Source organism: Penicillium macrosclerotiorum, assembly GCF_028827735.1.
Source record: "Penicillium macrosclerotiorum strain IBT 26536 chromosome Unknown utg000002l_segment0_segment0, whole genome shotgun sequence".
Lineage (NCBI taxonomy): Eukaryota > Fungi > Ascomycota > Eurotiomycetes > Eurotiales > Aspergillaceae > Penicillium > Penicillium macrosclerotiorum.
In genome coordinates, this window is record NW_026643082.1 from 1,171,211 (window position 1) to 1,186,345 (window position 15,135).

The 15,135-nt window shown below is 49.9% G+C and overlaps 5 protein-coding genes across 5 annotated transcripts; 2 read left to right on the forward strand and 3 right to left on the reverse strand.

Moving 5' to 3' along the window:
• Nucleotides 1-432: 432 nt before the first annotated feature.
• N7462_001565 (beta-glucosidase) lies at nt 433-3,180 on the forward strand (the record flags this gene model as incomplete). Its single annotated transcript, XM_057073291.1, has 3 exons — nt 433-513; nt 577-740; nt 801-3,180. The coding sequence occupies 3 exons, from the start codon at nt 433-435 to the stop codon at nt 3,178-3,180; spliced, it is 2,625 nt and encodes an 874-aa protein (XP_056936932.1).
• A 454-nt stretch (nt 3,181-3,634) lies between these two features.
• On the reverse strand, nt 3,635-4,162 carry N7462_001566 (uncharacterized protein; the record flags this gene model as incomplete). The annotated part of the gene is made up of 1 exon (XM_057073292.1): nt 3,635-4,162. The coding sequence occupies one exon, from the start codon at nt 4,160-4,162 to the stop codon at nt 3,635-3,637; it is 528 nt and encodes a 175-aa protein (XP_056936933.1).
• Nucleotides 4,163-4,863: 701 nt separating this feature from the next.
• Nucleotides 4,864-6,057, reverse strand: N7462_001567 (UDP-glucuronic acid decarboxylase family protein; the record flags this gene model as incomplete). The annotated part of the gene is made up of 4 exons (XM_057073293.1): nt 4,864-5,468; nt 5,557-5,753; nt 5,817-5,956; nt 6,016-6,057. 4 exons carry the CDS (start codon nt 6,055-6,057, stop codon nt 4,864-4,866), a joined length of 984 nt encoding a protein of 327 aa, XP_056936934.1.
• Nucleotides 6,058-7,313: 1,256 nt separating this feature from the next.
• On the forward strand, nt 7,314-9,110 carry N7462_001568 (uncharacterized protein; the record flags this gene model as incomplete). Its single annotated transcript, XM_057073294.1, has 1 exon — nt 7,314-9,110. One exon carries the CDS (start codon nt 7,314-7,316, stop codon nt 9,108-9,110), a length of 1,797 nt encoding a protein of 598 aa, XP_056936935.1.
• Nucleotides 9,111-13,759: 4,649 nt separating this feature from the next.
• Nucleotides 13,760-14,681, reverse strand: N7462_001569 (putative ubiquitin conjugating enzyme (UbcD); the record flags this gene model as incomplete). The annotated part of the gene is made up of 5 exons (XM_057073295.1): nt 13,760-13,899; nt 14,016-14,199; nt 14,286-14,315; nt 14,510-14,555; nt 14,638-14,681. The coding sequence occupies 5 exons, from the start codon at nt 14,679-14,681 to the stop codon at nt 13,760-13,762; spliced, it is 444 nt and encodes a 147-aa protein (XP_056936936.1).
• Nucleotides 14,682-15,135: the final 454 nt, after the last annotated feature.

Below are 15,135 nucleotides of genomic sequence, written 5' to 3' on the forward strand. Positions count from 1 at the left end.
GCAGCAGCAACGATCATCGGTCGTCGGCCGTCCCCCGGCATGCGTGTGCCTCGCCCGCCAACCTCGCCCTTTCTGCGGCAGTGGAGTGTCAGTAGAAGCATTGGAACATGTAACTGGGAGGATTTGGGTGTGGGCACTTGTAATGCAGGGGCCGGGCCCTTTCTGATGATCACTATGATCACGATCCAATAAGAGCACACCCACATTGCGCTTGCAAAACAGGGACAAGCAAACACGCCCCTCCGGCGGCACCGCGGATGCGCGAGGCAGCACGTGCATTCGCGAACGCGATATAAAGATGGGACATGCCTGACGCGCCTAGTCTTGCGTCCATATCTTCTTCAACGAGCGCTCAGGGTACAAGAGCAGCGCAAGGACGACATTGGACGAGTGCATATTCGACTCCCCAATACCCAGCTATTGCAAGGAAGGATGCTGGCGTCTACGATCGCGCTGGCCCTGGCGGCATGCGTGGAACAGGCTCTGGCCATGCAGCCAGTGCCTGAGAAACCGGTTTGTTTTTGGGTGTCGTTGTTCTGCGGAGGCCATTTAACTAATTATATGGGGTTCGTACAGACGACCTTCGGCCCACAGGTGGAAGAATGGTTCTCGGAGCCATTTTACCCGTCACCGTGGATGAATCCGCGCGCGAAGGGCTGGGAAGAAGCTTATCAGAAGGCCCACGACTTTGTATCGCAGTTGAACTTGCTGGAAAAGGTCAACCTGACCACTGGTGTAGGGTAGGTTTCCCAACAGGCTGGCGTGACAGTTCGAGGAGTGGTGATTAACTGGTGACCAAGGTGGATGAACGGTCCTTGTGTTGGAAACACCGGCTCAATTCCTCGTCTGGGATTCAAGGGGTTCTGCACTCAGGACTCGCCGCAGGGCGTTCGCTTTGCCGACTATGCGTCGGCGTTTACATCGAGCCAGATGGCCGCTGCCACATTCGATCGCTCAATCCTCTACCAGCGCGGCCAGGCTATGGCCCGTGAACACAAGGGCAAGGGAGTTACAGTGCAACTTGGTCCAGTCTCTGGTCCCCTGGGTCGAACTCCAGAGGGCGGGCGCAATTGGGAGGGTTTCTCGCCAGATCCCGTGTTGAGCGGCATTGCTATGGCCGAGACGATTAAAGGGATTCAGGATACCGGTGTGATTGCATCAGCCAAACATTATATCGGCAATGAGCAGGAGCATTTCCGACAGGTGGGCGAGTCAGCAGGACACGGGTACATCATCTCAGATGCGCTGTCATCCAACATTGACGACCGGACCTTCCACGAGCTGTACCTGTGGCCCTTTGCAGACGCGGTACGCGCGGGCGTGGGCTCTGTTCTTTGCTCCTACACTCAAATCAACAACTCATATGGGTGCCAGAACAGCCAGACGCTGAACAAGCACCTCAAAAGCGAGCTGGGATTCCAGGGATTCGTGGTGAGCGACTGGCAAGCCCATCACTCGGGCGTCTCCTCTGCACTGGCCGGTCTGGATATGTCTATGCCAGGCGATACAGTCTTCGATACTGGGCTGAGTTTCTGGGGCTCAAATCTCACGATCGCCGTTTTGAACGGCACGGTCCCAGAGTGGCGTCTCGATGATATGGCAATGCGGATCATGGCCGCGTACTTCAAGGTCGGCAATACGATCGAGAATCAGCCAGATGTGAATTTCAACTCATGGACATATGACACCAACGGTTTCAAATATGTTTATAGTAAAGAGGAGTACGGACAAGTGAACTGGCATGTCAATGTCCAGGGCAACCACTCGAAGCACATCCGCGAGACTGCTGCGAAGGGCACAGTGCTGCTCAAGAATAACTTCAATGCCCTGCCACTCAAGGATCCCAAGTTTGTGGCGGTGGTTGGTGAAGATGCTGGCCCTAACCGCAAGGGTCCCAACGGTTGCGGTGATCGAGGATGCGATGAAGGTACGCTGGCGATGGGATGGGGATCTGGTTCCACCCAATTCCCCTATCTTGTCACCCCAGATTCTGCCATCCAGTCTCGTGTTTTGGAGTACGGTGGTCGTTATGAAAGTGTTCTGGACAACTGGGACTCGGACGCTATCTCGGCGCTGGTCTCACAGCCCGATGCTACCTGCCTTGTCTTTGGCAACGCAGACTCGGGCGAGGCATTCATCACGGTTGACGATAACTGGGGCGACCGGAATAACATCACTCTGTGGCAGAACGCCGACGAGGTCATCAGAAGTGTCAGTTCTATCTGCAGCAATACCATCGTCGTCTTGCACACAGTTGGTCCAGTTCTGCTGGATGAGATGTACGAGCACCCGAACATCACGGCCATTGTCTGGGCCGGAATGCCAGGTCAGGAATCTGGCAATGCACTCGTGGATATTCTCTGGGGTGAGGTCAATCCTGCCGGTCGATCACCGTTTACCTGGGCCAAGGAGAGGAATGACTACGGGACGGACATCCTCTCCGAGCTCAACAACGGCCACCGAGCACCGCAGCAGGAATTTACCGAAGGCGTGTACGTCGACTACCGACACTTCGACAAAGCTGAGATCACGCCCATCTACGAGTTTGGATATGGCTTGTCCTATACTACCTTTTCGTACTCCGATCTGCGAGTTGTGAAGAAGCATGTTCACTCCTACCAGCCCACCGTCGGCACAACAACTCGCGCACTTTCCTTCAAGCCTCCAAGCAAAGATCTCTCCACATACCAGTTTCCCAGCGCCTGGAAGTACATTCGCACCTTCATTTACCCGTACCTGAACGACACAACTTCCCTCCGCGTCGCCTCCAAGGACCCCGAATACGGCCGGGTTGATTTCATTCCGCCGCATGCTCTGGACAGCGCACCGCAACCGCTCAATCTGGCGGGAGACCGCACCGCCATGGGCGGCAATGAAATGCTCTACGACGTGCTGTACGAGATCACCGCGAAGATTACCAACACGGGCGACGTAGCAGGTGATGAGGTGCCCCAGCTGTACGTCGATCTCGGAGGTGACAATCCGCCACGCCAGCTGCGAGACTTCGCTCGGCTCACGCTGAAGCCGGGACAGAGCGCGATTTTCAAAGGCACCCTGACGCGTCGCGACTTGAGCAACTGGGATACGACAGTGCAAAACTGGGTTGTCTCGGATTCAGAGAAGAAGGTTTACGTGGGTAGTTCGAGCCGAAGGTTACCTCTCACCGCTACGCTGGAGTAAGCGTGTTGTTGTGAAGGGACTCAGTCCGTGGTCATGATTGATAGTAGTTCCCCCCCCCCTTTCCCTCCCTCTTTGTATACTGAATTTGGTGGCATGCATGCCCGAATTTTGAGACTCCAAGGCAATCATGTTTAATAGCCCGTATCTTCCTGTTTGCTCCCGACTAATGCACGGTATCGCCCGAGTCGCTGAGATGTTCGTGTAGACGTGTAGACTGCAAAGCTTCAACAGCATCAAAAATGAGACAAGCAGCGGTCATTCCTCCGGTTCTCTTTCATGCGGTCAGTGCATTTGTTTTTTTTTTTTTGGCGTCCATATCCTGACTTCTCCTGCCACAAGACAGATGATCAATGAGAGCTGTGCTCGAATTTCAAAGCGAACTGCCCCCGCATTTCGAAGAGAACTGTCCTCGCATTTCAAAGCTGAGATTGCGATAGAGTTTCTTTTTTCTTCATCAAAATTGCTCACCCAGACTCGCTTCAAGTCCAACCGGAGCCACATCCTGTTGCGCTCTCTGCAGACCCTTGTCCATCGGTTGCCTCCCAAGTCCCTGGCGCTGGCGTTCGGGGGAAACCACCAAGCTCTGAACACGCAACCAGTCCTCATAGCCCGCCTGCATCTCCAGCTGGATTTCCAATCCGCCTAGACGCGATCCGTTCTCTGTCTTCGCCAAGCCGACGGATGGCAACAGGATCAAGGGCTCAGTCCGGGGAAAGGAAAGTTGACATCCGACGTATATATGCGGAACCGTACTTGCAGTATGCGCCGCCAAGAGTTCTGCTCTGCAGCTAATCGTCACGACCGTCTCGTCAGCCCCAAAGCAAACAAATTGGCCATCACACATTGGCTCGCGGGGCCTTCCCAGGCGATAACGGCAGACAAACACGTTCAAGTTCGAGTCAAAGTCCTTGCAAGCGGCTATCTGCGCTGTCCAATGGCCGTCAGCATCTTGTGCGGAGCGAATTAAAAATCGTGTCAACATCTTGTTGCATCGATGAGCATTGGTAAAGCCCGTGAATGAAGCCATATAATGTCCTTGTGTATAGGAATCTATGTAGCCATGAATGATCTCTCAAGGTGGTCTCGATCATTGTCTCTAGCAAAGGACGACGGTCCGAACCTATTTTTGAGTCGCATATTGAAGACACGAAGTCCAGGCCAGCCCCTTGATGCGAAGTAACCCTTTCAATGCACAGTGATGGAAAAAGGACCGATCCGGTCAAACAGAACGTCCCGTGTCATGACTCGGGGCCTGTCAAGCAAACAAACGAGCGCGTCCAGCGGCAATCTGGTTGGTGGTATGGAGTATGGATTTGAACGGTTAATGACATATGCATGCGCGACTACTTTGGGATTAGCCCAGGATTGAGTGTCGCAATCTCCCGCAATCAATTTTCTATGATAATTTCCTTTTTGCTTTTTCTCCAAAGTCGACCGACCTGCAAAGAGAAAGGCCGATCCTCACCACGGTCCAATCGCAGCCGAGTATCTCTTTGTCCTCGGTCAGCCACTGTTTACTCCCGGACGAGGCTCGCAATCAACTCTCGGAGACAGAGACAAACCACTCTACATATCCACGGAGGCAACACGAGCAGGACAAACACCGCCATTTTGGAGTGCTGATGTTTGTCTCGTATACGTAGAACTGGCAGGGATGCTAAGCATGAGTTGGCCTGAGAATATCTAAGATAGGCCGGCCTCCTGCATATGCCACTCTATAGTTTTGCGCAGCCCGGTCTCCAAATCGACAATCGGCATCCATCCGAGCTGGGCCTTGGCCAGTTCAATTCGAGGACATCGGACTAGAGGATCATCTGCAGGGCTAGGATGAAATGTGATAGCCACCTCCGGTTTGTGTGTCATCTGCGCAACAAGTTTGACGACAGTTTCGGCCAATGTCTGAATGCTGCTCTCCGTATCATTTCCAATATTGACCGGACCCGCATTATACGTGCTGTTCATCAACAGATGCAGTCCGTTGACACAATCAGATACGAACTGGAACGACCTTGTCGTGGATCCATCGCCCGTGACCCGGATACTTTGACCAGTGAGCGCGGACGAAACAAAATTCGACACAACGCGGCCATCGCCTGCACCCATCCGGGGTCCATATGTGTTGAATATCCGGGCGATGCGGACTTCGACGTCGAACTGTTCGCGGAATGCATAGCAGAGAGATTCCGCCACCCGTTTGCCCTCGTCGTAGCATGACCGGGGCCCGTGGGGATTCACGTTACCCCAATAGGTCTCGGCTTGCGGATGCACCAAGGGATCCCCGTAAACCTCTAGAGAAATTGACGCATAGTCAGTGGCTCGATTCTCTCCTCTCGAAGGAGAATGTCCCTTCCCGCAAGATTGTTTGCTACCACGAACCTGATGTACTCGTATGCAAGATTCTAATGCGTTTGCATTTGGCCAGCTGCAAGAGGTTCTCCGTGCCGAGGAAACAAGTTTTGAGGGTCCCGAGATGATCCTTCTGATACTGGATCGGGCTGGCCGGACAGGCGAGGTTGTAAATCTGATCGACCTCTTCCACGTCTTTAGAATGCAGTGGATTCTGAATATTATGGCTGGATCAACAACAAGGTTTAGTGTACTGCGACTCTCTCCCTTCCAATTCGAGTAATACCGACTTGATCAACGTGAACCGGGGATTATTCCTCAGGTGTTCGAGATTTCTAGGAGAGCCGGTCTCGAAGCTGTCAACTCCAATAACGCGATGTCCCTTCTCTAGGAGGAAATCGATCAAATGGGATCCCAGAAACCCAGCACCCTAGAAGCCACTGTTAGCGCCAAGTTCATGCAGCCGACCGAATCGAAGCCATGGTCTACCCCTGTGACGAGGACACATTTCGAGCTATATGTGCCGTTCATCTTGCAGAATCGAATCTCACTCTCTCGAACGCGGCTTTGTGAGATTCATGATCTTACCACCCTTTCTTTTCAACCCGGGAAAAGGACAGCCCGCTAAACCAGTCATGTAAGGGGGTGCATCCCTGTTTTCCTTCGTTGGCTACATGGAGAATGTGCCATGGGGGAGGGGAGGAGGAAGCAAACGAGCTCGTGTGATTGTCAAGCTTTCCGGAGAAGTGATAGATCTCATGCAGGTCCGTTTGCTTTTCATCGGCTTGTAAGGCACGGAAGCCATGCCGCCTCCTTCCCCCCACTCGAATCCAGTCTTGCAGGTAATCACATCATGCATCGCATGGAGATCTTATAGTACTGAGGGTCGATATTTGTCTCATGCATATGCAAGAGGGCTAATGCAGTTTATTCTGTCAGCCATTGAGGGGCAGCTCGTGCGCTGGTCAGACTAACATCTGGATCGACGATAAACCTCCGGCACGGACCGCCGACGATTAGTTTAAATGATCCACAGGAGACCACTTGACTCCACCTTTCTTGTCTCCATAACTTTTCGATAGCTTCTTTTTATTACTACCGCAGAACAATCTTGCCCCAGTCAGGCCAGAAATCCAACATTGATCATAAAAATGGTTGTCATCAAATTGCCACCTCTCAAATCTATTAGCCATATTAACGAGGAACTGAGGAAGGCCGCAGCATCCCGTCGGCGAAACAGTGCGCTCTCTTCCTTTCCATTATCACAAGGTGGCGTGAAGTATACTGACCTTCTTTGATTTAAAGATCAGCAGTTGACAACAGGTCGCTCTGGCTACAATGCAAGAAATACCGCCGCTGAAACCCAAAGAAACAGTGCGCTCTCTTCCTTTCCATTATCGCAAAGACGCGTGAGCTATACTAACCTTCTTTGATTTAAAGATCAGCAGTTGACAACAGGTCGCTCTGGCTACAATGCAAGAAATACCGCCGCTGAAACCCAAAGAAACAGTGCGCTCTCTTCCTTTCCATTATCGCAAAGACGCGTGAGCTATACTAACCTTCTTTGATTTAAAGATCAGCAGTTGACAACAGGTCGCTCTGGCTACAATGCAAGAAATGCCGCCGCTGAAACCCAAAGAAACAGTGCGCTCTCTTCCTTTCCATTATCGCAAAGACGCGTGAGCTATACTGACCTTCTTTGATTTAAAGATCAGCAGTTGACAACAGGTCGCTCTGGCTACAATGCAAGAAATGCCGCTGCTGAAAACCAAATTTCGCTTCTTGAAATGGAACCTGAAGAGCACGAGTATACCGTCCACGGCGACATCGAACGAACGGTGAAAATTCGGCTCTATTGGGTCAGCGAAGCGGCCAATGGGCACAAGTGGCCGATCAAGCTTTTCGCTGAATGCACTTGCGAAGGCTTTGCTGTTGCCAACGCTGTGGCGCGGTTAATTGCTCGAGAGGGCATGCGCTCGGAATTCTTGGACATCATGAACCAACTCATCAGGGAGATGCGCGATATTGGCATCCAGCTCTTTGATCGATATGTAGTAGTCCTGGAAAAGTATAAGCACCATCAACACCAAAAAGGAAAGGGGGTCTGGAGAAAGAATCTCGATCATGGCCCTATTTTCTTCTTCGAAACAATTCATATTTCAGCACCAGCACTGCGTCGCCGAGGACTGGGGCAGAAATTAGTATCGTTACTGTTGAACAAAGCCCAAAAGTACATTCTCAGCGCGAAAGGAGATGGTCAATATGCCGACCTTCTATACGGTTCCCATGAGGCCTTTGAGCGAATTTGGACTCTACATGCTTTCATCAAACCCGAAATAAAAAGAGCAGGTGCCAAGTCCTACATATTGAAAAGGAACTCAGAAGAACGCCTGATGATTATGAATCAAATCCAACTCTGTGCTATCACCTTTTGGCGATCGTGTGGTTTTCGCCGAATCGGAGCGTCTCCCTATTTCGCATACTCGTTCGATCTCCAACGTCCGTCTCACAGCCTTGAGACGAATTCCGATTTTGACCTACAAGGGAGCCACTCCGAGGATTCTGAGAACGAAATACTCACAAATTTCTGTCAGAGGTATTGCTTTTTCAATCTGCCGTATCTGAAATTGGAGAGAATTCGTCACGACAAACCGCTACATCATGCGGCTATCGTTCTATCAGACGAAAGGCTCAAAGCTTTTCTCATCTCTAGTATTACCCACAATCATAACTGGCACGATGTGACATTGTTTCAATCCACGCTTCTGCATCTAACAGCTCGTGCATTTAAGCCCCAAAGCACTCGCTGGCTAGTTGAAAATATCCCCTTCTCCCAATGCTGGCTGGCGTACCGTGATTTTGAGGGGCATACCCCTATCGAAGCATTGCAGGATAGATTGGAGTCCCTACGAACACGAAGAGAATATGGCGCTCTCCAATTTGTGGATGTAGCGGATTCTTTTCGAGGACACCCCGAGGAGGCAGTGGCCTGTCTCGCCTTGCTGTTTGAAAAGACTTTCGTACGAATTGACACTGAATGCATCCGATATGGATGTACATGCAGAGAGTGCTTGGCAGGATTTCTCTCCCCCCGAATGAAGAGAGCCTTGATCTTTCAAGCCAATGCGATGTACGACTTCATGAATCAACAAATGACCGACGGCAAACATTGGGCTGAGTTCAACGATTTTAATCTCGAACAACTTGATCCCCGTCTGCGATCGCACCTCGAATTCAGCATTTCAATTCGACAGGGTTTTATCAGTATCTTCCAAATTGTCATCGAGTGTCTTAGGGCGAATGTAGTACCCACCGCGGGGGCAATCTCGCAGTACTGTGACAATCACAGTCAGCAGCACCAATATGCCAAGAGTTACCTCGAATGCGCTGGGGCGCAGGTGGGCTGTTACGGAGTGCTTCGGCAAATTTTCAACGCCGCTATAGAGGAGGATCAGAGAGCAGGTTCTGGAGTGTGTCGACGCAAATCGAAGAGGACATGGACCGACCCACCAAATTGCAGAAACGATTATGAGTATGAATTTGTCGCCGAGCGTTGTGGTTATGCTCGGAAGTGGAGGAATTAAATACCATCCTGGTAGGTCGAGCCATGTTTCTTATGTGGGAAAACTTTCGTTTGTGAAGCCAACTGTATTCTGTCATTTGAATGTTGGATGCTCAGTTTTTTCATAATTTCGTCTGCGAAACCAGCTGTATTCCGTCATTTGAATGTTGGATGCTCAGTCTTTTGATGCTTTCGCCTGCGAAACCAAATTGTATTTAGTCATTTGAATATTGAGTTCTCAGTCTTTTCATACTTACCGTCGTGTAATTCTCGAATATTGCGATCAGATGTGTGCCATGTTCGATTACTTTCGAGCGAATTTCATATTACAACATGGCATACTGCTAGACATCGGTGTAGTCCGTCAACGAGGCTCCTTTTTTCCGAACTCGTTTGCAAGCTTCTGTGTCGGCTTTGCAGCTAGCTCCAATTATTTGTAGCTGCGTTGGGCTTCCTTGGCCTCGGAAAGCGCGTTTGTAATCGCTATGATGTTCTTGATCTGATTGATGATGGTCAGTAAGTGACACGAGCCCAATAAGACCACACCCACACCCAACTCTCGTCCATGAGTCGTAGAGTCTCCGGTCCCACCAACGTTATTTCAGTGCGTCCGGAATTCGTCCTCTCAAGTTTATCAAGATTCCAGGTATAACGGAATGGTGATCTCTGTAGTCATTTAATCAGATTGAATATACTCCTACGGCCCTTGATATTCTGGGGTAATGGTAGAAGTTGCCCTAGCAGTGAAGGTTGTCCCCTGTGGGGACGACTCAATATTAAATCAATGAAGTCAATATTATGTATCACAAGACCTTGGTCAGCTGTGAAAGATCTCAATTTCAATCTTCTTGACTGGCTAAGAACACAAGCAGCCCTATTCCTGTACTAACAGGGCATTTCCGACTGTCATTCATGCCAAAGATTCTAGCCCAGCGCAAACTACGAAGACCTGACGCGCTAAACATCAATAAACACGTTGAGGTAATAGGTTTGGATCTGCCTATCTTCTGGTGGAAAAGAATCCTTGAATACAATGACATTGCTGGCATCTATTACATCACGGACAATATGCGAAACCCGGCTTCCATGCTGGGAATCCGTTGTGTATATATCATTGACCCTAATACTGACAAAAAGAAGAGATATACAGGTGTTCTTCAAATACGTACTTAAAAATATCCGGTCAAGTGTATCGGTTCCTGATCCGCCCAATTGCATATCGCAACAAGTATATACTCTAACTAGGGTTGAATTCCTATTAGCAAAATCTGAGCTGCATGTGCCAGATCTCTGAGATCTAGTTATTGTCAACACATTTTGCCTTGTTGCAATGCTGATCCCTGGCACAAGTATGGACTATCTGCCAGCGCCTGCCTCGATTCGGTCCGACATAATTGCATTGAAGCTACACTACACCATGAGTGAGGGTAATCAAATAGACTAAGGCATACCTACAACATTATTGCCGATAACATCGTAGACACGATTGACTTGACCGTTACATTTATGGCCGATAACATGACTGGCTATCGCCACGTTCGTAAATGCCAGCATAACAAGGGTGCTTAGATATGTGAGCTTCATGACCCTGGAATTTGAGGGTGCAGAGAGTGAAGTGATTGGGAATGAAAACCTCATGGTCTAGTCATGGATTCTAGCGCGCTTTTAAACAATTGTACTTCTTTATATAGAGCGCGCAGTCTATGATGAACTTACTCTGTAGCTGCGGCTGAGTTGACTAGGCCACCCAGATAAGCCGATAAGCGCGTCTATCTGGTTCGAAGCGCCGATCATTGATGCTACACCAGCAGTACATCAGGATAGCATGCTCAATCCCAGATGTTTTGCGCAAGCTAGTGCTGAATGTTCCACATAACGGTCCCTGCCCTTCAACCATGTTCTTTCTATCTTTTACTTTTGCAGGAATTTAGTGAGGGGCAACTCAGCTCTGCCACAGTGGTTTACATGATAAAGAAGGTATTTTTATACATTTCCTCATCCGCAAATGCATTATACTAGTAGAGTTGACTAATCTATGGTAATCATGATTCAAAAATTTACAGTGGTGTATTGCCAAAAGTTCATCAATCACACCATCCCCGTCGTCATTCTTCGGATCATCGGATCTTCGTGAGCGCTCTCCTCTGGCATCTCCTCGGCCTCCATCTTCTTTGTTTCATTTAGCTCCTCGTATTCATTGCTCGGTTCAACAACATTTGAGCCAGCATGCGGAAGGCCAATCTAATCGTGATCCAAATTCATCGCCCGTATTAATATCGTCTGCCAAATTCATCTGATAGACACGGTCTAAGAATCTTTCCTGTCCGGCGATCTTACACATTTGAGATTAAATCTGAGTGTAGTAGTGGCTTTGACTCTGAGCTTCATCTTCGGTCAATATCTGATTCTCTAGGAACCATCATGCAAGCACTAAAATCCCCTCCCATGTCAATTCTCCGGTGGGCTTGCTGAATGTCCTGTGGTTCCTAGTAGGGACAATCACAGATTCCACGGGTGTCTCTGCAGCATGGGTGATATTTCCATGCTGGAAGGTACTTAAGTCACCCTCATAATGAACAGGTGATACATTTTCGTCCACAGCGAGTGTTTCACCCACACGAAGGCACATATGCTCAAATCATGCGTCTTGGAAAATCCCCCAACACCCACTTCTTGATAATAATCTGATGTTTAATTCTCCGGGTATTTGGATATGACGGCCAATAATATCAAGTTCTGGTCAGCCTCGCGAGAGTAAAATGCGGGGAACTTGAATCGATTGGAAGCATATCTCATTCACCCCCGCTCCCGACGTAGGGTTGAGAGAGAGTAATGGCCATTGTCTCAGGAAGATGTTGCCGGGTACCCTTTTTTTTTTTTTTTTTTTTTTTTTTTCAGAAAAATGAGTCATTATAGGTGCTACCATGTCAATTCCTCTGCGTAAAGAGGACTTGGATAACACTGATAATGATATCAGTAGGTCGATCAGGGTGCGTCCGAGCCACCAGCCTCACATCAACTGCAATAATGTCTCGCGCTTTGACAGAGTCCAACTCGCCGGAGGGAATGCGGTCAATCAGGACGCCATCTTGAGTTTCATAAACCCTCTTGTCCCAGGCCGCCTATTCATCGGTTGAGAGGAAAAGCCGTTGCTTCAATACCGCTGCGTCGGTTGAGGCTTTCTATTCTTGCATCTGATATTCAATCTCGAAAGACGGGACTTGAGAGAAAGCGAGGGTGATGGACCATATGGAGTTGATGGTTGAATACATACGCTTCTGGAAATATTGAGGAGGGGAGATAAGAAGTTATGTTGTTCATGCCAGTGAGGTGCAGGTTGACTGTCTTTTGTTTTGGGGCAGGTCGTCTCTATCTCTGTCGAAATGGCACCACTCAACAGGTCTTTTGGAGCAAATATCCACCAGCTTCTCGACGGACATCGACAATGATTCTCTCACCGTCGCCGGGAGTTCCTGTGTCGTGCCTGATATGGGTGATGGGTGTGGAGTATACGGCGACAGCGACGCCCGGGGGCATGTGCCTTGGCTAGATGAAAGGGACGAGTTTGTCTGGTTTTTGGGGTGAGGCCATAAGTTCTTTCGATGGCAAACTTGAATGGAATCCACTGCGTCTCGTATATACGAAGCTTCGGTTACACCACTGTCTTCGAGAATCACGCCGACCCGACGATCCCGATCTATATCGCTTGGTAGGACAAGTACCCGCACGGGGGTTTCACACTCCCGTCCAAATGATAGCATCCCGACACAACTACGAAACCCCCCACCAAAAAAGACATACAAAAGGTAGAAGGATCAAGTGCAACACAGAGACGGGCCTGCCTGGATTGTGCTATGGACGACAAGAAAGAAAATCGTAAAAACCTCCACTCTGCCCGCCTGCAAACAAAACCCCCCTCGCTTCCTCTCATCCCCGTCGCCGCCCTGCAGCATCTTCTCGCTCGTTCACTCACAATTCAATTCCAATCCACCCTTATGCCGGAAGCGTCGAGAGAAGCAAGAATGGAAAAAAAAAAACAAAAACAAAAAGAGAGAGAGAGAGAGAATGGCTCTCGCAAATTCACCAAGAAACGAATTCGACTCGGGAATTCCCCGGGTTTTGATATCGAAGCGTGGTTGTTTTTTTTTTTTCTTTTCTTTTCTTTTTTTTCTTTTTTGGGCGCTTGGGCTTGCTGCGATCCTTGTTGAGGATTCTTCTTTTCTTTTCTGTTCTTTCTTGGACATGGAAAACAAAAAGTATCAAGGCGAACTGAAGAGGGTCGTAGATTTCAGGAGAAAAACAAGACCCCCGAGAACGGACTGAAGCTCCCGAGGAAACACAATGTCATATGCATGAGGAATTTGGTCATAATGATCGTTGGATATGCCATGTCCCAAGTTAACTAACACACACACGGCGGAGACGCGCGAGAGATGGGTTTTTAGACGTAGCAAAGGCGCCTGCGTATCATAAAACAAAGTGCCGGAAGAAGCAAGATAAAGAAGAAAAGACGAAGCGCGCAAAGTTTCTACAACCACGGTACGCCGGGCTTCGTGGATCTGAATCTAACGGAGTAAAGGAAAAAGAAGATGCAGAGGACGGCGGAGGAAGACCAGAGCAAGGGAAGAGTTGATGTCGGGTCGAAAGGCAGAGTTGTTGAGAAATTGCCGATCAGATAGCGTACTTGCGTGTCCATTCGCGAGCCGTCGCCTCGTACCGTTCTGTATCCGTCTTGTAGACGTGTGCGATCTCCGGCACGAGAGGGTCGTCGGGGTTGGGGTCTGTGAGCATGGAGCAGATCGAAAGCAGGACTAAACCCCAAGAAAAAGAGGGAACCGGTTAGCAACTACTGAATGGGAAAAAGGCTGCGTTCCCGGCACCCCGAGAACATAAGTCGTGGCGTTCGGCCAGGCGTTCGGTTACGAACCTTTCGAGATGGTGAGCGCAGGGCTCCATTGGTCCCTCAGGATATCCAGACAGATGCTGCCGTTGGAGTTGATGTTGGGGTGGTAGATGCGGGTGGTGAAGTTGACCTTGGGAGGCTTGAATGGGTAGTCGGTAGGGAAGTGAATACTGAGGAAGAAAACGCCTCCCGAGTATGGGGAGTCACCCTGAAGCAAAGAGTATTAGTAGTGTCTCGGGGACCGGCCGATCAACCCCTCCACGGGGCCTCCTTTTTGAGACAAGCATGACTTACCGGACCCATGATGGTAGCTTGCCAGACGAACTATCAAGGAGAAAGCGTCAGTATATCACCATAACCCAATGATCCATTCTCCGACTTGGGCGATCGGGCTCGGAGGGGCTCTGGGCTGTAGGAATGGTGTTTTGAACCCCGCCGGCACGATAAGCCCACCTCCGACCGTCCAGAACGAGAGGGGGAAAAGACAGAGGGAGGAATTCAACGAGAGGGCATCATACCAGATCATCTCCAATGGGGCCAGCAGAGCAGGAGGACGGGGGATCCCTGTTAAGTAGATGGTCAGTTATCATGGCTCTCGAGTCCCGTCTCAAGGGTCGAGAGGGAGGGGGCAAGAACAGATCCTTACCGGCCGAGATCAGTGAGTTCCTTGTTAATTCGCTTGAGAGCCATCTTGACGGTGAGGTGAGGAAGGAGGAGAGGACTGGAGAGTCAGCACGGAGAGCGTTCGGAGAGGGTGGTGGTCCACGTACGGTCACGTCTTTGTGTGGAAAAGAAGAATGAGAAAGAAGAAGAAAGAGGGGGAAAGTGGGCAGGCGGATGTCGGACGGGTATTACGAATACGCGCCACACCATGACACATCCCGTATTTTTGCGGGCTGTAGGGCTCTGCAGCCTGATGGGTCATAGTAGGAGACGGGATCGATAGGGAGGGGGGAGGGGTGATTCTACGAGTCTCGTGAGAGTCGTACGGTGGAACTAGAGCAGACTTTCCCGTTCAAGGGTATAAAATCATATATAAAATCATATCATGGCTACATATGTGTCTAGGTATTGAGTGGCTGTGACTAAGGCGATGTGTGTCTGAGTTTTAGCCCCTCGATGATGTCACGTGCGGGTGAGGCGT